General features: G+C 60.7%; 1 protein-coding gene across 3 annotated transcripts; it reads right to left on the reverse strand.

Moving 5' to 3' along the window:
* Positions 1-13,256: 13,256 nt before the first annotated feature.
* On the reverse strand, positions 13,257-19,197 carry CD40 (CD40 molecule). Of its 3 annotated transcripts, none has more exons than XM_075108791.1 (9): positions 19,083-19,197; positions 17,586-17,667; positions 16,820-16,945; positions 16,575-16,718; positions 16,250-16,349; positions 15,198-15,259; positions 14,825-14,926; positions 14,370-14,395; positions 13,257-14,048 (listed from the first exon to the last, which is right to left on the reverse strand). In XM_075108791.1, exons 1-9 carry the CDS (start codon positions 19,128-19,130, stop codon positions 13,893-13,895), a joined length of 846 nt encoding a protein of 281 aa, XP_074964892.1. In that variant the 5' UTR covers positions 19,131-19,197; the 3' UTR covers positions 13,257-13,892. The 3 variants fall into 3 exon arrangements, with proteins under 3 accessions (XP_074964892.1, XP_074964889.1, XP_074964890.1); XM_075108788.1 differs by having other exon boundaries at positions 14,825-14,923; positions 19,083-19,185; XM_075108789.1 differs by lacking the exon at positions 19,083-19,197 and adding an exon at positions 18,753-18,953.
* Between the last annotated feature and the right edge of the window lie 2,233 nt (positions 19,198-21,430).

The following is a 21,430-nucleotide window of genomic DNA, read 5'->3' on the forward strand; positions in this document are numbered from 1 at the left end:
TGAAAGCAGGAGGCCCATCAGGCCTTTGCTCTGCACCCACATCCCCCCTGCCCTCACGCTGCCCTTCCTTCCCCCTCTGCAGGCAGGGCTGCATCTCCGCAGGTGAGCTGGCAGCACCCGCACCTGCTGCTCTCCACAATCAGGAGATCGTTTTGCACAAGAGGCATCTGACGTGTCTCTTCCTCAATCAGCTGCTCTTCACACCCAGCTCCGTGCCACTCGCCGCTGATTGCCCTTTGTCTCCTGCAAGGCCATGCTCTGCGGCGGCGCAGGCAGCAGGCCGTGGTGCTCCCACAGCAGGCACAGCGCTGCTCCCAGAGTGGCTCTGCCCTGCTCTCCCCATGTTCCCGCAGCTCCTGGTGGCGGAAGATGCTGGTGGTCTCCCACCTCTGGGGGCTTATCCCAATGCGGGCTGGATGGGAGCCCCTGAGACAGGGTCTCTGCCAGGTGCTGCCTTTGGCTCCACGTGGGTGCTGCTTCTGCCCCAGCCCCTGCCCACAGGAAGGTGGCTGGAGAGCACGCAGCCAGCTGGGTCTCTGGGTCTGTATGGAGACCCAGTGTAAGTGGCCAGTCCTGCAGCTGGCAGGGCAGGAGGAGACTTTTCCTTTTCAGACAAGATGATCTCCAGAGGTCCCTTCCAACCCCTACCATTCTGTGGGCGAACAGAGGGCTGGCTGGGTGCAGGGCAGAGCACCCGTGCCCTGGGGCTGAGCTTGCAGCAGGGCAGGAGGGGGCATGGCTGCCCCAAGCATTGCTCCTGAGCCGTGCCACTGGAATGTGTCCAAGGTGCCAGGGAGCAAAGCACCTAAATCTCTCCTATCAGGCCCTCCAGAGATGTCCCCCTTTATTCACAACTGCTTTTTAATTGCCTTTTGTCAATTACAGCGAGATGGATAGGGTTCCTCTGGGAGGCAGTAATTAGTGTGGGGATGAATGCCAAGGCAGCCAAGCTCCCTCTTCACACAGCAATGGTGATTTGTAAACCTGTCACCGAGACACTGAACTCGGCTCCCTCTTGCCGCCACATGGCCTCACAGGGGCTGTGGGAGCACCATGCACGGTGCAGGGAGGCACCCACATCTGCCTGACCCTCCTGGAGTGAGCAGGACCCAGGCACTCATCCCAGCTTCTCCCTGCAAAGAGCCTCACCATACCCCTGTGGCACACAGGGCCCAGAGCACAGCTCCCCAGATGGGGGGCTCGTCAGCCAGCATCTAGGCAGCACGTACCCTGCCGATGGGGAATGGCCACGCATGCGGGGCAGGGGGGGTGAGGACTGGGGCACAGCACCAGGGCAGGCAGGGCCTCTATGGACAGCTGTGGAGAAGAGCTGCTCTGGGCAGGCTGAAGTGCAGGAGCCCCTCTGGACAGGGCACCATTCCCACCAGAAAGAATTAACACTTTACAGTTTCCATCTGGCTGTGGCCAGCCTCCTAATTAGGTATGGTGACAAAGGCAATTAGTCATCCAGGTTCCCAGTGCGGTGCCTGGGACCTGCAGGGAGCTCTGACCAAGTCATTGCCCTCCGTGCCGCAACTCCAGGCATCCTGCCCACAGATCAGCCTGCGCGCATGCTCTGCCTGCCACTGCCTGGCCTCCATGGCTGACTGTCCTTGAGCTCAGGATGGTCTCGCTCATGTTGCCAAAATTCGTCCCTCCAGACAACCTGGTGAGCCATGGGACAACTTGGGCAGTGGTTGGCTTGGCTGCACCCAGAGCCACAGCCTGCCAGGAGCTTGGTCCTGCTTAGCCCTGTCTCCTCCTGGCACTCACTGACGTCTTCCACGTGCATGGGCAGCACAGTCCTGGTCCCAGCTCTGCAGGGCTTTGGGCACCAGGGGGATGTGGCCCCTAGTCATGGGCCATGGCCAGTCTGCAAGGACAAGCCAGCGTGCCAGCCTGGCTTGGCTCGGATGAGCCCAGAGGATGCTGCAGACAGCAGCATCACCTGGCCAGCACTGGGATGGGTCCAGCCTGTGGCCGTGGTCCCAGCAAGAGGGAGCTGCATGACCCCCGCCATGCTTGGTGGCACCGCAACCACAGTGCTTCAGCCTCAGCAAGTACAAGTCACATCCCCAACCCCATCTTCCTGGAGGGATGTCAGGGCAGCATGGATAAGTGTCCTGAAGCTCTTTCAGGTGACAGGTGAAAAGACGGGGGGACAGCCGTGAACACTGTCTGCCCCACTGACCATGGAGCTGGGGAGAGCAATGGCAGCTCATGGCACAGCAGAGGCTTCCTGCAGAGGCAGCACAGGACTGGAGCAGGAGGAGGCGCAGGATGCACGGTACTGACTCTGGGAGGGTGGAGGCCACTGGAAGGTCCAGCTGGGGTGGGGCACAGCTGAGTCCTTCCCACCATGGGGCTCTGCCCTGCCCCGGCTGCAGCATCAGCCATGCCCGTGCTGGGGATGCCGTTGGCCACCACCTGCTCTCTCCGACTACCCACCCCCCCATCCCTCTCTGCTTTTGTCTAATTCCCTATGCCCCTTTCCTATTTTTCTTCTTGACAGAAGAAGCAGGCTCGTGCATCTAGAGACTCCACAGCCCTTTCTTGCAGCTGTGGATTAAATTTCCCGGTGCAGTGTCCGCTGGCCTCTGGCTGAGTCGGTGTGCATGTGTGTCTACCCCATCCCTGGGAGCAGAGTGCAGTCCTGGAAGTGCTGGGTCCTTGGGAGAGGGTCTGTGCAGAGACACACGGCGATGCCTGACAGCTGAGCCGAGCCAAGTCAAGCTGAGCCAAGCTGAGCCAAGCTGAGCCCTGCCAGCTCCCTGGGCCATGGCTGTGAGCAAAGAGAAGTAGTAAATCTTGTGTGAGCCCAGCAGCCAAACTCTGCCGAGCATCCCCCAGCTCCTGCTTCCTTTGCTCTGCTCTGCCCTTGACCCCAGGGAGGGTGCAGTGTGTGGAGGGAGCCTGGCTGCTCTAATTAAACCATGTTTGCAAACTCCCATGGTAAGCATCACTAATTATAATTAGGGAGAGCAGATCTGCCTTTCCTGCCTCTTGGAGACATGAACAAGCTCCCTGCATGCCGACCAGGCTTGGAGGGCACTGAGGGCTGGCACGCGGCGCTGCTCGGCCTCCCGTGGGCCAGGCACGTGCCCCAGAACAGCCCCTGTGAGGCAACAGCCCCATCGGGGGCCCTTGGGGCAGGGGGTGCCAGGTCAGGGTGTCCTGGTGCAGCTGGCATCGACCCCCCCATCTGCGCATGGCGTGACTGCCATCCCGCTCCCTCAGCACACTGGCTTCATGCTTGAACCATTGGCCTAACTATTTCAGGTTTTTCCCCATTTTCCTGTATTATTATTTGTCGTTGCTCCTGTTGCAGTTCAGTGACCATGAATTATTGAACGTCTGCTTGCTCAGTAACTCTTTACTTCCACCTCGGCACACTGCTGCCTCACAGCCTGTGCGGGACAGCCGCCAGCTCCTGCCCCCAGCCTCACCGCCTGCTGCTGCAGGACCCCTTGCCGTGCTGAGACATGCGTGGCCAGGCTCCGCTCACTGGCAAGGCTGCGGGCAAGGGGCTGCGCAGGTTCTGGGTCCAGCAAAGTGCCTTTCCCCACTTCTGGTTCGCTGGCCACAGGGGCTGGGGAAGGCCGGGAGCTGCTCAGCCGTGGGAGCCCCGAGTGAAACAGAGGATGCGCTAGGATGCACTGGGGGGCCATGCAAGCAGCAGGGGCAGGCGGCTGGAGGTCACTTGTGCCCTGAGGGGGTGTAACCCAGGCCATTAGGTGCACATGGAGCTGATTTAGGGCAGTGCTGAACTCATCCTTGACAGGTGGTAAGAGGAGAAGGGGTTACTACCTCCCTGCTAGGGAGGGGAGGAAGCTCAGCCTGTTTCTCCAGGGAAGCTAATGGTGCTCTACAGGCTAGGCAGAATAGGTAGACAAGCATGGAGGGAGGGTACAGATACGGTCTGGCCCTGGGATGTGATGGGTCTGCGCTGCTGCTGAGGACTGCTGTGGGTGCCTGGACCACCAGCTCCCTGCAGCTGCCTGTGTGTTTGCCGTGCTGATGCCATGTGCTGCAGCTGCCGTACCTGTGCAGGTGCATCTGCTCTTGCTGGGCTCCAGTTCTGCTTGCTTGGGGCCAGCAGGGCTGGATTCCCCAGGGGCCTTGCAGCACTTACTTTTGCCTCTCCATCCCGTTTCTCCTAGGGCTGTGCGGTGGAAGGGGCTGGTTGTTGTGGCTGCTGCAAATACAGCACCTCTTGCTGAGCCCCAGAGATCCTAGGTGCTGGGAGGCTCCTTCCCAACAGCCTTGGTAGCTTGCTCTGGCAGGGGCTTTGCAGCAAGTGCTTGCTGGGCAGCGTGGGCAGGCATGAGGGGAGCTTGCCCAGCATCCTGTCCCCACTCTCAGGAGCTCTGTGCCCATCAGTGGATAGAAACATGCTGGTGCTTACTGAGCTGCCCCAGTGCTGGTGGCAGGACAGGGCTGGAGCTGGGGCTGCGCTGTGGCATTTGCAGGAGTGAGGAGGCTCTTGGCAGGTGATAGTGTCTGGCCAGACCATCAAAACACGGGGAAGGCTCAGGCAGAGCCTTCTGGTGCCCCAGGGCCATGGCACCAGTGGCTGGGATGAGCAAGGGTGGCTGTTGCCAATGCCTGGGACGACAGGTCTTTCCTGGGGCATGGGAAACTTCCCTCCCCTGTGCCATGCTCAGCATGCATTTGCTGGGGGCAGAGGGAAGCCCCTGGGTTTAACAGGCCCCACAAGCAGCCCTGGGTGAGAGGGAGCAAGGACAGGGGTATGCCCAGTGCCAGTCTGAGCTGTGCCAGTGGGAGCTGGTCCCACCAGCACTGGTGGGGGGCGGGACGTGCTGTGGCTGGAAGCTGGCTGGCACCTCAGCCCTGCAAAGCTGCTGCTTTCTCCAGGCTGCTTTTGTGCTTAGGGCAGAGCTGAGAAATCTCTACTGGTATTGTGGGATTTCACAGAAGTGAAGAATAAGTCTCTGAACTCCCTACAGCTGCATTTTTTGAGCACTGCAACACTCTGATACCTCTGAAATGCTATTAAGCACCTGGTGCTGGGTTGTCTTTGCAACTGTGTGTCCTAAATAAATCCCTTTCCCATGCTGAGCTGTGCTAATGGCCTATTGTTAAGTGGCCAGCCAACACAGTATAAGATGAAGTCATTATTTTTTTTCCAGTCACTGCAGAAAAAACCCAAAATCTCTCCAGCATCTTTCTTGTAGGGTGAGACTGAAATGGTGAAGCTGCAAATCCCTGTGCAGTGTAATTGCTCAGCTGTGCCCCCTTGCCCCTAAGGCATCAGATGTGTGGGGTGCTGGTTGTTTGGGGCCCTCCTCACAGAGCTCATCATGGGAAGTATTTGTTGGTATTGAGCTGGGCCAGGCACCCTCCGCTGTGGGGCAGGGCAGCCCCTGGCAGTGCCGGGGCACCAGGGCTGGGGAGCAGCATGTGCCCCACTGGCTGCTGGCGGCATCAGCTCTTGTGTCAGGGTGGGCCAGTGGCACCCACAGGGACTCCCAGCCTCCTTGGGCTGTCCCAGACCCACAGGCGCTGCCAGCCTCCCCTGTTGTGAGCCAGGGTAATCACCGCCCACTCTGCCAGGACCATGCCTAGCTGGGCATCCTGCGGGGCCAGCAAGCGCCCATCCTTGCCCACATCCATAGCCCACTCCTGCCTTGACCCTGAGCCAGCAGTGAAGCTCGGTACAGAGCCTCGGCAGCCCGGCATGAGCTGCACCCTGCGCCGGCAGGCTGGGGCCATGCTGCTGGCACATGCTTGACCCTGGCCCTTTGCACTCACATGTGCAAGGCGCTGCCTCCAGCCTGTGTCCCAGCCTGGCTGCTCTCCAGCACCTGCGCGCTTGTCTATCTGCTGCCGTCTTGCACATAAGCGGGCTCTCTGGGAGACTCACTCCATTTTTTTCCTTTAACCTTGAAATGCAATTTCCTCCCCAAAATACCCTTTTTCCTGTAAACAACATCTCTTTAGTGAGATTACAGCAAAAATCCCTGAGCTACTGGGTCTGGGCGCTTTATCACCCGGTGAGCCCCATCCGTCACGGCTGCGCATGTGTTCCCGGTGCCCCGCCCTTGCCGCCGGGTGATGGTCTTTTCATCATTTTTACAGATTTATTTTACAATAATTTAATTTCATCCTCAGCCCTGGGAAGACGAATTGGCCCCTGATGTGACTGGGGATTTGGAGCCAGTCTCATAAATTTGCTGCCGCTACACAAAGCTCTTTCTGGAGTCCCAACCGCAGCCATGAACGAGTCTTTAAACAACAAGGGATGGGCTGTAAATCTCACGCAGTGGCAGAGGGGTGCTGCGGTGCCACCACTTCGCCCCAAGCCTTGGCTGGTCTCGGTGGCTCCAGGCGGCTGGCAGGGCCTGGGCGGGGTGCAGGGCAGGCAGGGCTCCATGGTCTGCCTCAGCAGCTTCCCTGTGGGACTGGGCACTGTTGGTGGCTCCACAGGGAGCCATGCAAGGGCTCTCACTGCACTGCCAGGACGCAGCCTGCCTGCTTGGGCACCTGCTGCTGGGAGCCCAGGAGCAGCCAGTGCCCAGCACCCACCTCTGCAGCCATCCAGCTCACTTTCCTGGCTCGGTGGAGCCGGTGCTGTTGGGTATGGGCTTTGGGGTGGTGCTGCAAGCCCTGCTGTGGAGCTGTGCCCACTCCTGCCCGTGCTCGCTGCATGTGGGACTCGCCGCTCTTTCGTTGTGAGAGGCTTGCCAATGTAATTAAACTCAAGTGACTCCCCTGCCCCCAGGCACAGCCCCTCATTTCCTTTTGATTTATTATGTCTTCTTAATTTATTTAAATGAGTCTCGGTGTTTGCACAGGCTGGGAGGGTGCTGGCTGGAGCTCTAATTGCTGAAGCGAAGGGAAGGCAGCAGGAGGGGCTCTGTGGGAGCTCATCCTGGGCTAGGCAGCCATGTCCACCCACCCCTGGGCACAGCTGGGCCTGCAGGGCCGGAGCTGCAGGAAGGAGCTTCCCTGCCTGCAGCCACTGTACCCCGCAGATGTGCTGCTGAGCGGGGCATGGCTGCCTGCAAGGGTGTGCTCTGTGGGGTAGGGGGGCTGTGGCCGGACACCCAGCTGGGCCCTGGGCATGGGAAGCACCTTCAGAGCAAAGCTCCCTGTGCTGGAGGGGCCTGCTTGGCTCCTGGTGTTGGGCTGCACCGGTGCCTGGGGCCTGGGAAAGGCTGAGCAGCTTTTGGGGTCAGTTTAGGGGCATCTCCCTGGGTCACCATAGGGCAGCAGCTCTGGCTCTGAGCTGGCAAAGGCAGAGGGACAGCAGAGCCTGGGGGGGCACCCCTGCTCAGCCCTGCTCCCAGCATGTGCAGTGGCTGGGGTCCAGCTGGACCTCACTATGGTTTCTGGCTGGCATGAGAGGCATGCAGGACCCCGGGAGAGCCTGTGGCACAGCTCCAAGGGGTCAGTCTGTGCTCAAGGCCAGAAGAGGTTCCTCTTCTCTCTGCAGAGCCTCTCCCTCCCTCCATCCGTTCCTCCTGCCTCCCAATGGGCTCTGCTCCTCTGATTCCCAAAGGACCACCAGGCTGAGCAGGCAGCGTGCCTCCTGCCTGCCCTGTTCCTGCCCGAGCGCCTGCGTGGTCTCATGCCTGGCTGGGCTGCGTGCCGCCAGCCTTGCCATCCCCAGCCTGTGTTTGCACAGCTGATTGTTCCCGGCTCAGCATCCTGCCTTGCACTTGTCCCTGTTGAATTTCATCCTATTTTTTCCAGTCCATTTCTCCAATTTGTCAAGATCATTTTGAATTCTAATCCTGTCCTCGAAGATACTTGTAGTCCCTCCCAGCTTTGTGTCATCTGCAAATTTAATAAGTGCTTTCTCTATTCCATCATCCAGGTCCTTAATGAAAACATTGAGCAAACCAGAACCAGGGCAAGCCCTTGGCCATCCAAGCAGTGCCACACTTGCCATGCTTGCTGCCCAGATGTGATGGGAGATGGTGCCAGAGCTTTGCCACGTTGGTCGGCATCCCCCAGTTCACACGGGACCTCTCTGCTTTGTTGCCCCAGAGCGGTGGTGGGACCACGGTGTGCTGCCAGCTCTGAGGTCCCCAGTCCCTGCTGGGGGATGGGGGTGCCAGAGCCAGGGTAAGGCTGGGAGGGGGCATAGGTTTGTCTGGAGTAGGACTCCAACTCAAACTGCTGCTGGCTGGTGTGGTGCCAACGCTTGGGGCCAGCCCATGGGTCTGCATGACATCCCGTGTAGCAGGGAGGCCAGCGTGGCCTTGCCCAGCAGCTGTGTGATAAATGCCACGGGGCCATGGCCTGCAAACCCCTGCTGCAGCGATGCCAGCGGCGTGAGGAGGGTGTGTGGAGCAGTAGTGAGACACGGCTCTGCCAGTGGCTGCTCCATCCTGGGCTGGGGCGCAGCACTGACCGCAGTGACAAGTGGGGTGCAGAGGGGAGCAGGTGTTCAGCAGTGGGAGGGCAAGAGCCCCTCACCGAGGTAATTGGTGCGGGTGTGGGGGCAGCAGAGCAGCCCCTTATGGGGCCATCCTCCCCCCTCATGGCACAGAAGCAGAGGGCAGCAGCCCATGTCCTTTTCTGCCAGGTGCAGGTTCTCCCCAGCCCTGCAGTCTCCCCGTGCCAAGGCTGCTCCCTTGGGGGCCAGGACTGCTCCTCTGGGCTGCACAGCAGGGACCTGGACCCAGCCCAAAGAGGAGCCACCCTGTGTGCTCCCCCTCCCAGGCCACCAGCCACCTCTTTTCTTTAATTGATTGTAGAAAGCAATTTACAAAATACAAACTGCTGCCTATGCCAAGCTCTGTGTGTCCAGACATAGCTTAATTTCACAGTAAAATTTCAAACGCAATGAATGGCTTTTCCCAGCACCAGTCCATGTCCAAGCCAAGAGCTTTGCTAGCTGCATGGGCTGCGCTGAGCAGCCTAGAAATGGCTCTTGCACTGCCCTGCAGAGCATGCAGCTCCCAGGCCAGCTGTCATGATGGCCGTGGCAGCCCTGCCAGCGCTCACATGGCTGATGCTGCCTAGGTTGACTTGGCTGTGTGGTACCCACCAGGGCTGCAGCCCAGTCTTCAAAGAGCCATGCACTCTGACTCTCAGTGCAGTGAGCTGGATGCAGACCTTGCTGCAGGTATCCCATGCAATGCCGCTTCTCTGCATGGCTCTCGGGGAGGTGTCACAGCAGGGCTGGCTGATGCTGTGGTGGCAGGGGCTCAGCTGAGAGCTGGTGCTCCTGCTCTGGCTCCTTTCATGTCAGAGTTATAATTTCGTGGTCAGGGTCTAGGAGGCTTGTACACACAGATGCATTAGTTCTGCATTTAGTGATACTTGAATAATTGGTGTCACATCAGCTAGATCAGTTCTTGGATGCTGCAGCGATAAGTGCTGTGCAAAAGCCTCTGGGCTGCAGGATATGAGGAATCCCAATGGTGAGCGAGGCTGGTGGGGTTGGTGGGGATGTTGAGTGCTGAGAGAGCAGCAGGGGTATGCAGTGCATTTGTCCTTTGCAGGTGAGTGGCAAGGCCTGGAACTCTTCAGGTGGTTGCTGCCTGGGGCTGCTGTGCTGCATGGGGGTGCAGGTGTGCGCTTGGGGAGGTTTGCCAATATAGCAAAACTTTGAGCTCCTCAATGACCCAGTTGTCTCATCACAGTGCTCCTCCATGTCAAGCCACTTGCTGGGTACCTAGTTCAGCATCATTTGCTGCTTTCCTCATCGCTTTGGGCTGCCATTGCAGCCCATGGGGTGGATTTGCATGCACAGTGGATTCCCTGACACAGTGCTGCCTGCCCTGCCAGCTAACTGGGAGGAGGCTCAGGTGGGTCTGGGACAGCATGGAGAACCCCAGGGCTCACGTGCCTGCAATACAGATCAGCACTGTCAGTTCTATCCCCACTGCAGATTGTAGGCAGAGGTAATTTGCAGATGACAAATATCCCCGACAGTAAATATTTTTCCCACCCTCATCTTTCTACAAGCAGATAAGGTGGCAGCACTGTGGCAATACGGTTGTTGGAAGGAGACAAACTCTTTGGCGGTCTTAAAAGTCTATTGTGTCCCCACAATTATTTATAGATAAACAGAAGAAAGCCAATAAGCACAGAATGGAGCTGCACAGCTGCATTTGTTATGATCATGATGATGTTATCTCCCTCACACCCACACACACACATCTCCAACGCTTGGAGACTTACTGCTGGCAAGAATTAAATCCCCACCCCATACGAGGCAGGACAGGCTGGAGGTTTTGCCCTCTCCTTGCTGACTTGCTGCCAGTCTGTTTTCCCTGCCAGTGACCTAACTGCACAACTCCTCCAGTGGCTTCTCACTCCCAGCTGAGCTGGGGAGCTGCAGGACCCAGAGTGCCGCAGGGTCCTGGTGTCATGGGCACCCTGGGGCTGCTGCATCTCTGTTCCTGGTGGCAGCAAGATGTGGAGACCAGCTGGCCTTCATCCTGGTAAACCAGCACCCAGGGTGCTGGATGCCTTGTGGTGAGGGGTGGTCCTGGTGTTGTTTGCAGGGAGTGTGGGACTGGCTGGGTCCTCACCAGCTTGTGCAGCAGGTCTACCGGGTGCAGGTACTCCCCAGCACTGGGAAGAGCCTGTTGGCTTTCCTTGCTCCGCATGGCCAGGACCTCTTCTCCAAGCCCTCACCACTGCCAGGGACAGAAGTGGGTGTGTTTGGAGGAAACCATGCGAAGGATCTGGCATTAAACAATGTGGCAGGGAAGAGCAATGGAGATTGCAGCTAATGAGCGTGTTTCTCCAGCCTGTGGAGCAGAGATGCTGGGGAGTGAGAAACGCTGATTCCAGCATGGGAAGGGGTTGGGAAGTGCCATGCTCTCCCCAGTCACTGAGCATTTGGAAAGGTCTCTGAGCTCTGTGGGAGCCTGCAGAGTGGGGCCAGGGGCCTGGCAGGGCTGGACCCACTAAAGGAGAGGACAGGAATGATGCAGGCACAGGGTGCCTCTACATCATGTACCAGGGTCCCTGGGTGAGCTGCCGTTCATGTGGCATTGGGGTCCTTGACCAGCCTGTCTTCCCATCTCCTGGGGTGCTACATGGCATTGCCTGGTTCCCACTGGAGCAGGAGCTCTGCAACTCCCTGGGGCAGTCGCTGCTCCTTCCCAGGGCCAGGGGTGCAGGAGTGGTGTGTATCCCTGCTAAGCACTTGGCCTTGTCTCTGTAGAACCTCTGCCCAGGGAAAGCACCAGGATGAACTCTCCAGCTGCAGACAGCATCTGAGGCAGCGACTGGGAGCCCTTAACTGGACTGGAGAGTGGGATGATTTTTCATTGCTTCCTCATAATATGAGGACAGGAGTAAGTGACTAGTACAGTTAGTTCACTCCGTAAAGATTTATACAATCACTTCATCCAGTAATTGGTATTCTGGGGAGAGAGGGAGCTGCAGCTCCAGCATCCGCCTCTGTTTTTTCCTCTGTCTTTCTCTCCCCTTTTCAGAATGAGTAATTCTGTCCCTCACAATCCCATTTAAACAGAGCATTTGCAGAGTGAATAATTAGTTACATTCAATTAGGTCTCATGCGCTCTCCCTTCTCACTTTGGGGGACCGATGCACTAATGAGATGGCACATGTCTGACATGAGGGAGCAGGCGTTAAACACACTGTGTGCCAGCAGGGAGAGGTCAGCATGGAGGGAACCAGAGGGGCCAGCCCGCTGCTGTGGGGCAGCTTTGGGGAGACGGTCCTTTAGGGGCCATTTGGGGCCAAAGGCTCCATGTCTGTGGCCCATGTGATGCTAGCCCTCTCCGCCGGCAGGACTGGCACGGCCAGCAGAAATCAGGGTCACATCTGTCTCCAGGGCAGGTTGCTCACCGGGCTGGTGCCAAGGGGACACTGTCCAGCCCTGGGACTGTGTCCCCAGCACTGCTGGGAGCACCGAGCCCTGAGAGGGAGAGCTGCTGACATACTATTACCTCCCTTATTAAACCTAACATTAGGTTTTAAGAGGAGCCTTAAATAATGTGCCACTGCCTTTACTGTAAAAGTTGCTCTGTGTTCCAGCTGCTCCTGGCTCTGGGATTTATGGCCTTTCTTACGCCATGCTGCATGCGTTCAGGTGGTGGCAGGTCACGGGCTGCAGCTGGCCTCTGTACCCAGAGCCTGTGCTGGGCTTGGTGCCGCTGCAGTCCAGCCCCATGCCAGTGAGTGAGGGCCCATGGCGGCTCTGCTGCAGCCCTCCCTCCCATCACCCCACAGCGCTGCCCTGCAGGGAGACGGGCCCCACACGGTGCATGGTGAGGTGCACTGAGCCTGCTTGCTGCAGGCAGCCCTGCCTGTACACTCAGTCCCCTGCGCTGCAGGGTTGAGGTCAGGGCACCGGTGGTGGGGCTGTGTTGGACTGGAGCCTGTGTGCTCATTCCTCGCAGGCAGTGGTCAGTGGGTGGGAGCTGTCACGTTGTGTGGCAGCCTTGGGGGATGCTGACTGCAGATGCAGGGGGAGCGCAAGGGTGTGCTGGAGGCTGGGGGACAGCATTGGGAGGGTCTGGGGCCACAGCGAGGATCAAGCACCGCTGATGGCGTCTCCTCACTTCCCTCCTCTGGTGGGAGCATCTGTCGTGGGAGCGCCGTCCCGAGCATCCCGCCCAGGAGCATCGGTCCCAGGAGTGCCGGTAGGCATCAGCGAAGCGGGGAGGCCTGAGGCGGGGCTGGCAGGGGCTGTGGGCTGTGCAGTTCGTACACGTTAGGAGAATAATGAAGTTTAATTACAGCTTTTTGTCAGCCGTGCGGCGGCGAATAATCCAGTCCCGTCGTTCCTCCCGCCCCCACCCCCCGCCCGCAGCACCGTGGCGGGGCCGGGCGTGGAGCAGCGCGGCCGCGAGTGCAGCAGCTCCCCCCACGGGTGGCTGCAGGCAGCGGAGCCGCGCTGCAGACGCGTGGGCTGCGTGGCACGTGGCGAGCAGCGTATGCCCCCGCCTGCGCACGTGCCGCTGGGTGCGTGGGTGCACGCGTGGGTGGCGGGTGGGGGGGCGCGGCAGAGGGAGGCAGCGCTGGGCAGCCCCGGCTGAGCCGCCCCACGGGCTCGGCCGGCGGAGGGACCCCGGACATACACACACGCGCACACCCGCCACGCGGGACGAGGTCACGCTCCGCCGCTGCCCGCACGCGCTGGAGGCGGTCGCGGACGGTCCCGCCACGCCACGCGCAGACCCACGCCGGTCCCGCAGCACCATCTCCCGGCCACCGCGCGTCAGTGTCCGGCGGCCACGTCCCCGCTACTGCTCCGTCCCCTCCCCGTGCCCCGGCCGAGAGAGGAGGGCTGCGGGCACTGCCGGGGCAGCGTGTCCTGCCTTTATTTGTCCCCACGGAGCCCACCTGTGCCAGGGCGACACGGGGCTGCTGCCCTGCCCCGGGCTGCCACAGCACCAGCACCCGCCGCAGCCAGCCCCAGCACAGCGCCCTTGTGGAGGGGTCCCAGCTGAGCACTGTAGCTTTCCTGCACGGGTGGCTGAAAGGTGCTCGGCCAGGGTGGTCCCACACCAGCAGCGAGCACTCTCCACTGTGGCACCCCCGGTGGTCAGGCAGATCTCTGCCACGGGCTCTCCAGGTGAGAAGCTGTGCTCTGCTCCACCACGGCAGCCCCGGCCTGGTGGCTGCAGCAGGCTCTGCCAGGGTGGCCAGCACATAATCAGCCACACTCAGCTCTGCTGCGGCACCCCGGGTGGGCGGTGGGACCAAGCTCTGTTCTTGCATCCCCACGCAGGCAGCTGAGCTTTGCTCTGCCATGGCAGCCCCGTGCAGGCAGCCAGACCAGGTGCTGCTGTGGTATTCCCATTGGGGTGGTTATGCCATGGTACACTCGGCATCACATCATTTGCAGCCAGGCCAGCTGCTAGACTTCCTCCCCAGCTGGAGAGGGGACAGAGATGGTCCATGCTCCTGTCAAGAGTCAATGCCCTGCACCCTTACAGCCTCTCCTGCTCCGAGATGCGGCTCTCCTTGCCATCCTCCTGGGCCACGGGCTGGCCCCCGAGCAGGGTCTCCTGCACAGGGAAGACATCCTCCCCGTCCTCCATGGGCTGCCGATCCTCCAGGGTCTCTCTGGGCCTCCCATCCTCTATCTGCACAGGGGCAGGGGTTAGGGGCAGGCAGTATCATCCCCCACCTCTGCAGCCATGTCCTTCCACAGGCTCCTGCTACGCTCCAGTGCAAGGCAGGGCCTTGCTCTCTGCGGGTCCCTCCTGTCTCATCATTTGCCAGCAGCATCCCAGGGTTGCCCAGCCCTTGTCCTGTCCCAGCCAGGCAGCCCTCGGACAGTCCCCACCCCTCCTGCCCTGCAGCGCCACAGCCCCTGTTCTGTGCTCTCTGGGGCTGGCACATCCCCAGCTGTGCCCAGAAGGGGCCTGAACCCACTGCTGGAAAAGGGCTGTGGGCAGACTCACCTGCTTCTGCATCTGTCTCCTGGGATCTGGATGGAAAGAACGACAGAGAAGGCAACAGTCGGAGGAGTGCTCCTGCCCTGCAGTGAGCTCTCAGGGGTCAGAGCCAGGGCTGGTGCTGCTGCACCACAGGTCCTGCAGCTCACATTGTGCCTACTGCTGCTGCCAGGCTGGAGGAGCTGGGGCCCATGGCAGGGGAGCCAGGCTGGACCCCCGGGGCACCAGCACTTTCCTCTAAGAGCTGGCCCAGCTAGAGCTGCAGCAGTGCAAACACACCTGCTCCCAAGAACAGAGCCCACTGACCCAGCAGGGCAATGGGCTCAGGGAGCCATGCCCTGGCGGTGTCCCCAGAAGGGCTGCCCCACTCTCAGCAGAGCACACCGTCCTCCCTGCTCAGCTCCATGGCCCCATATGGCCCCTCTGGCCAAGGCATCGCTTCCCGCGTCCCAGCCCCTTACCTCTGTGGACCAGGCAGTAGATGCAGATGCCCACGATGCATGTGACAATCACGGCAGTGATGGGGATCAGCACTGACAGTGAGGAGCGCCTGCCCGACTCTGCTGAGGGAGATGGGGTCAGTAAGGCAACCTGCATGACACTCCCGCAAAGATGCCAAGTGCCCCAAGCTGCCTCTGCTGGTCCAAGCCTAGTCCTGTGGGGATCCCTCACAGGGACAGAGTGGAGCAGGAAGGCATCATACCAGTAGTGCAGTCAGACCCTCCTCTCCCCAAAACACCTATGGGCCAGGCCAGCTCCTCCAAGTGCTGTGGGAGCTGCAGCACCTGGAGATCTCTGCGCGGCACCGGCCCAGCCAGGGCACAAGGCACTTACCACAGATCACATCCGAAGTGTTTGTCCCTTTTGCCTTCACCACCAGCCCCATTTTCTCACAGCTGCAGGGAAGAATGAGACCATGTAAACATAGCAAGCAGCCTAAGCATGCAGAAAGCCCCTGAGGAGGACTGGCCAGGGCTGGGCAGCCATTAGAGCTGTGCAAGAAAGCATGTGCATTGGGCCTGCCAGGCTTGGGGGGGACAAGTGGCCAGGGCTCCCTGGCTAATGCCAGGGCCTATGCTGTGTGACAGGGACACCAGGTACATAGCAGGGCCAGACCCCGGGGGTCCTGGTCTGGATGCTGAAACTGCTGAAGATGAAGACAAGTCTGGGGACAAGGCACAGGAGGGAGCAGGTATTTGAGACCTGCCCGGTCAGGAAGACCCTGGGGCTTGTGCACTGCAGCTATTGCAGAACAGCTTGGAGATGACTCGATGACAGGCTACAAGTGGCTCCATGGGGAGGTAATTTCTGGGCACAGATAAAAGCAAAGTGAAATCCAATGGCTGGCAGCTGAAGCGAGACTAATTCAGCCTGGAAATAAGGCTCACGTTTCTACCAGGGAATGCAATTAACCCTCAAGCAGCTTTCTAAAGACAGGGATGACCTGCCAGCCCATGGCATCCTCAAAGCCAGACTCCCCACGGAGAGGGCTAGTGCCTTGGCTGATGACTATAGCCAAGGAGCATGCTGGGAGGGAGAGCCTGGACAGGGCATGGGAGGTCCCTGTAGCCCCTCATCCCTTGCTCCCCAGTGCAGACAACAGTGTGGACGTCCCTAGAGGAGCCAGCACTCTGTACATGCTGAGGGACAGTCACAAGGGCATGGATGTCTGCCTCGAGCTCAGCCACACTGCCCTGGACCTCAACGCCCTCATAGTTCTGCTGTGCTCACTCCTGCCCTATGCCAGCCTGATGCTGTGTCCCCCAGAGACCATCCCAGCTGCTGGGCCCCAACGCCCCTAAGGAGGCTGGCAGCAGAGGATGTGCTCACAGAGCCTGGGCACAGCTGGGGATGGGTGAAGGATGTGGTCAGTACTCAGACAATACCTTGTCCAGGGATAGCATGGCTCTGTTTTGGAAGAGACATTGGAGAAGGTGCCTTCTGCACAGGGCTCGCAGGGGGATGACATCCGGACCACAGCCTTGGCTGGAGAGGAGCAGAGGTTGCAGGAAGGTCAATGTGGACTGCAGGAGATGAGGGGCTGTGGGGGTCAGGCAAGCAGCTCTCCCCATGGCAATGCTGCCAGTCACAGCTCTCCTGAAGCCTTGCTAGGGGCACTTTTCTGGGGGGGTCCCCCTTTCCCTGGAGGACCTGAGGTCAGTGCTGCCAGGGCATTGGTGCCACTGAGAGGGAGGATCTAGCTGGACTCACCTGCCACAAAGCCAAAGCCAAGCTGGCAGGGCTGGTTCTCCACGCAGGTCTGGCAGCTGGTGTCTGAGCAGTGCATGCCAGTCTGGCACTGACACACTGTGTTGTGTGTTGCATTTCCTTGCGTCTTCACGATAAGACCAGTGTCTGGGCAAAGGGAGCATGGGCGAGGTGAGGCACCGGACTGGTGAGCCTGGGGGGACACCAGCCCCTGCAGTCTGGGGCTGGCGGGCGCAGGGAGCACTTACTATCTTCACAGGTATCATGGGGGGTACAGTGCCTCTCCCTAGTCCAGCCCTGCTGATAGTGTCCACTCTCACAGTGGGTGCAGACGGATTCTTCTGTGCCATTGCATTCAGAGACCAGCTTTTGCCCTGTAACAGAGGCTGGTGAGGAGGGGTCGAGGGGCCTTCCCCCTCTCCAGGCAGCAGCTCTCCCAGCAGGACAGGGGAGCACTGGCAGCTGTGGATGCCAGGGCTTCTGCAGGATGCTGCTTGGTGGCCTGATGCTGCTCCAGCATGGAGGGCTGCAGGGGCCACCTCGCCTGGTGGCTGCATACAGTGCACAGGACCAGGTCGGGAGGGCTGCTGGGCACTGGGGCAGGAGAGCAGGGGGGCCGTTCACTGCCTCCACCACTCCAAGGACTGGGAAACGATCTGGCAGTGACAGCGGGAGCTGGCAAATACCATCATGATCCAGTAGTGACAGTGGCAGCACTCTCCCTGCAAGCTGCGTGCCATGGAGTCCTGCGGCTGCAGGAGCACAGTCAGTCCCTAAGAGAGCTCTGGCAGATTCAGTGAGGTCCAGGGGGTCTCCCAAGGCACCCAGGAGGTCCCCAGTTGCTCTAGCAGTGAGGTGACAAAGGGAGGTAAAGCTGTCGGTCCTGCCACCAATGGGGCGGGGGGGGGGCTCGGTCACAGGGAACTGGGCTTGCTCTGCTGTGGCTGGGCAGTGGGTTCTGGCACAGCTGGGCCCTGGGGCCCCAGGAAGGGGAAGGGGTAGGGATCTCCGTACCTGGCTGACACCGGTTGCAGCACCTGCCCTTGTGTTCATACTGCTTATCAAAGCATCTTACAGCGTCACCAGGCTCCCAGCACTGGAAGAAACAAGACCTGCAAATTCACGCTGCTCCCCAGCACCCTGGAACCGCCTCACTTCTGCAAGCATGTGTGTGCTAACCTGTGCACTAAACCCACGTCCCAAGGTCAGGGCTCCTTCGCAACACTCTTCCAATGCCTGTGCTAACCACAGACCACAAAGCCGCCTGCGCTGCCTGATGCCACCAGTGCTCTTCTCTTTGAAGTGGGGTGGCAGTGATTCTGGTGGGGTGGCCCCATGTTTCCCGAGATTTCTGAACGGATGCTGATCTCTCATCGCCCCGTGCCCATGCCAACAGTGCTGGGGTCCTGGGCAGCACTGTTTACTGAGCCTCCCACACCCAGAGCACTGCCAGCCCCTCCCCAAGGCTGATGCACTGGCTCTGATGGGCAGGAAAGCCCTGGGCAAGTATATATTGTCCATGAAGTGTCAGCCAGGGCCCTTCTTTGCCCCTCCTAGCAGGGGGCTCTGTGCACGGGGAAGGGTCGGGAAGAGGCAGGGGGAAGCCAGCGGGAGTGCAGGAGGGCACCCGCAGCACCATACCCTCGCACAGAGCAAGCCCCTCAGTGCCCATGCCCAGCAGCCTGGCAGTTCTGGACAGACCCACCCGAGCCTGCCTGTGCCAGGGGGAGGGATGGGGGCTCCAGCAGAGCCCTGGCATGAGGTGACTGCAGGGCTGTGGGCCAGCAGGTGAGGGTCGGGCAGCCCTGGCTCGACACGGCCACAATGGGGCTGTGGGGCACTGCCAGTTCCAACACGGGTATGCCTGACTTAGCAGAGGGGAACTGGCCCCATCGTCATGTACATCTGACACTGGGCAGAAAGGGAAGTGAAAGGGGTGCAGGCGGGCCTGTCCCCGCACCCCTGCAACCTCCCAGGCCCGACCTGTGCCCAGGGCTGGGGGGACCCCGGTCGAGGACCCAGGCTGTGCCTAGGGCTGCGGAGCCCCAGGGCTCGACGCCGCCCGTCCCTGCCGGCGGGGACCCCCGCCCCGGGCTGTGGAGGCTGCAGACCCCGCCGGGCCCTGCTCCCTCGGGCAGAAAGCGAAAGTGAAGTCGGACTGGGGGACCCGCGAGCAGAGACCTGCCTGCCCCGTCCTGCCTTCTCCTCCTCCTCCCACATCCACGCCCGGGCGCCAGCGGGGGGTCCCGGGGGAGACCGGACCCGCACGGCTCCGCACGGCTCGGGCTGTGCGGGACCGGCAGCGCTGCCGCGGCTTCCTCCGCCGCCGCCGCCACCGCCCCTGGCACGGACCCGGCCGGGGGCCTTCCTCCCGCGGGGGCGGGCCGCACCGAGGGGACGGGCCGGATCGGCCGGACCGTGCCCCTTCCCGGAAAGCCCGGCGGCTACGGCCGGTGCTCAGCCCCGAGGGAGCGCCCCAGCCCCCAGCCCCCAGCCCCCAGCCCCACTCACGCCCAGCAGCACCACGCCGAGGAACCCCAACAGCACAAGTCGTTTCATGGCGCTACACCCCGCACAACGATCGCCCGTCCTATAACCTCGCCTCGGCCCGTTCCCGCCCAGGAAGGGGGCGTTGGGCCGCCCTCTGCCGCCCCCGGGGCTTCCCCACGCCTCGCAGGGCGCGGAGAGCCCCGCCAGCGCCCGGCTTTGCGGGGAGGTGCTGCCGCAGCCCCGGGCCCCATCCTGGCCCATCCGCGATGCTCGACCGGGGGCACCGCGGTTGCAGGCTCCGGTCTCTCCCGCTGTCGTCCCGGCGGGGAAACAGGCATCGCTGCTGGGACACCCAGGCGCAGTCCCCCCGCCGGCCACCCAGAGTGTCAGCAGAGCCCCTGGGGCTGGGGGTCCCTGCACGGTGGCTCTGTGCGAAGGACTTGCTGCCGCTGGAGGTGGGAAGCTGGCTCCTGCCAGCTCCTGGCCAGCCCCATAGAGCCGCTGCCCTGCCTGCGCCTTCCCTGGGTGAACGAGGTGCGGGAAGGGGCAGGAGTCAGCTGTGGGCCACGGTGAGGAAAGCATTTGTTCTGGCCCCTCAGCTCATTCCTGAGGCAGAAGTTCAAGGTTTCACTTCATTTTCCCAACGGTAACTCAGAGCTGTGGTCCTGGAGAGCCCCTCGTCACTGCTTGCAGGCCTGCACAGAATCCCCACAAATACGTCAGCCCAGAAACGGGAAGGGACAAAAGCACTGGGGGCCTGGCTGTGCCTCTGGCCAGACACCTGCCTCTGGCTCAGTTCCCTCAGAGGAGTCCCCAGGGGGTCCCCAAGGAAGTTCCACGCTCCTTTGCCCATGCTGGAGACTTTCCTGGGCTCCCCTTTCCAGCACGGTGCATGGCCACACAGGGAGCTGTGTCTTCTCAGCATCCCTCTGCACCCCGGTCACACGCTGTGCTGCCACCCTGTCCCCCCACAGCCACGCTGTGCCCACGCTGCAGCGATGCCTTCGTGGCTGCACTGCAGCAACGGCCTTCCTGGCCACGATCGCTGCCTCAGCCCCAGCTCGGAGGCTGCCAGCTGCCTGCTGCTGGCCTTTGCCAGGTCATGCCTGCTCCTGCGCGCAGCCAGCGGGAGCAGCAGGCAGCGTGCTTCCCCGAGGGCGACAGTGGGGTGGGCAGCGCGGGAACCGCGTGCTCTGGATTCCCCAGCCTGTTGTCACTTCCCAAAACTGACTCACTCGAGAGCATGAAGGGTCCCAGGGGAGTCTTGGGGTCAGAGACGTGGAGGCAAAGGTGGGGAGGGGATTTCTGGGCCTGGCTCCCACAGGCCCAGCCTGGGAAGTCCCCACAGCCCTGAGCACCAGTTGTGCAGAAGGATGTGCTGTGGCTCTGGGCTGCGAGTGAGCCCTGCTCCAAGAGAGCCCTGAGTGGCAGGGGGTGGCGGGACCCCGGTGCTCTGTGCCCGGCAGGAGCCGCTCAGGTGGGAGCAGCCTGCCCCACTCCCAGTGCCCGCCCGGCGGGTCCCTCCAGTGCTGCCTGCTGCTCAGTGCGGCCCCCGTGGACTGGAGGGGACGGCAGCTTGGGTGTTATCCCGAAAAGCAGGTTTATTTACCCGGTGTGCAAAACACCAAACTCTACACAGAGCGGAGGTATCTCACTCAATTCATTTTTGCACAAAGATGGGCGTGAGATGGTAACTCCACAAAGCTAGCACCCTGCACTGAGAAACTACAAGTTATTTATACAGTTAAATGTGTCAGTAACAGCTAGTATTCACACCTCCCAGCTAAGAATTGGTTGGTTTATTTCTCATTTCAACTTAAAGGTACAGCTCCCTTTAAATTTACCATGCATGCTCAGAGAGTGAGGGGTTTTATTTGAGGGAGGGGGCGGTTCTGGCCTATGAGCGTGATTTTTAGTATTATAATGAGGACAGTTCACCTAAAGGACGCTTAGTTTTAGTCCTTATCAACATCCCAATTAGTTGTTCTCTCTGACTGTACGCTTTATCACCCAGTTCTCAGCGTCTTCTGAGGAGGGACGTTCTCCTCTATCAGTCTCTCAGCTCTCTTCAAGGATATAGTCGTAAAACAGATGCTTCCCTATCTCTCAGCTCCCCTCTCTGGCCGCCACATTCCGTTTCGCCAGGCTCACATGGGTCATCGTTATTACTTAGAGAAAAATTCTCTTTCCTTCGGGATATCACGGGGACCCACTCACCACCGGCAGCAGGCCGCTGGCACCACCGCGGAGCCTGACCCCTGCATTGGGCAGGGGTGCGACGGCAGCGGCGGGGACCCGCCCCGGCCCCGGCCCCGATCCCGATCCCGATCCCGATCCCGATCCCGATCCCGATCCCGATCCCGATCCCG

Source organism: Phalacrocorax aristotelis, chromosome 13, assembly GCF_949628215.1.
Source record: "Phalacrocorax aristotelis chromosome 13, bGulAri2.1, whole genome shotgun sequence".
Lineage (NCBI taxonomy): Eukaryota > Metazoa > Chordata > Aves > Suliformes > Phalacrocoracidae > Phalacrocorax > Phalacrocorax aristotelis.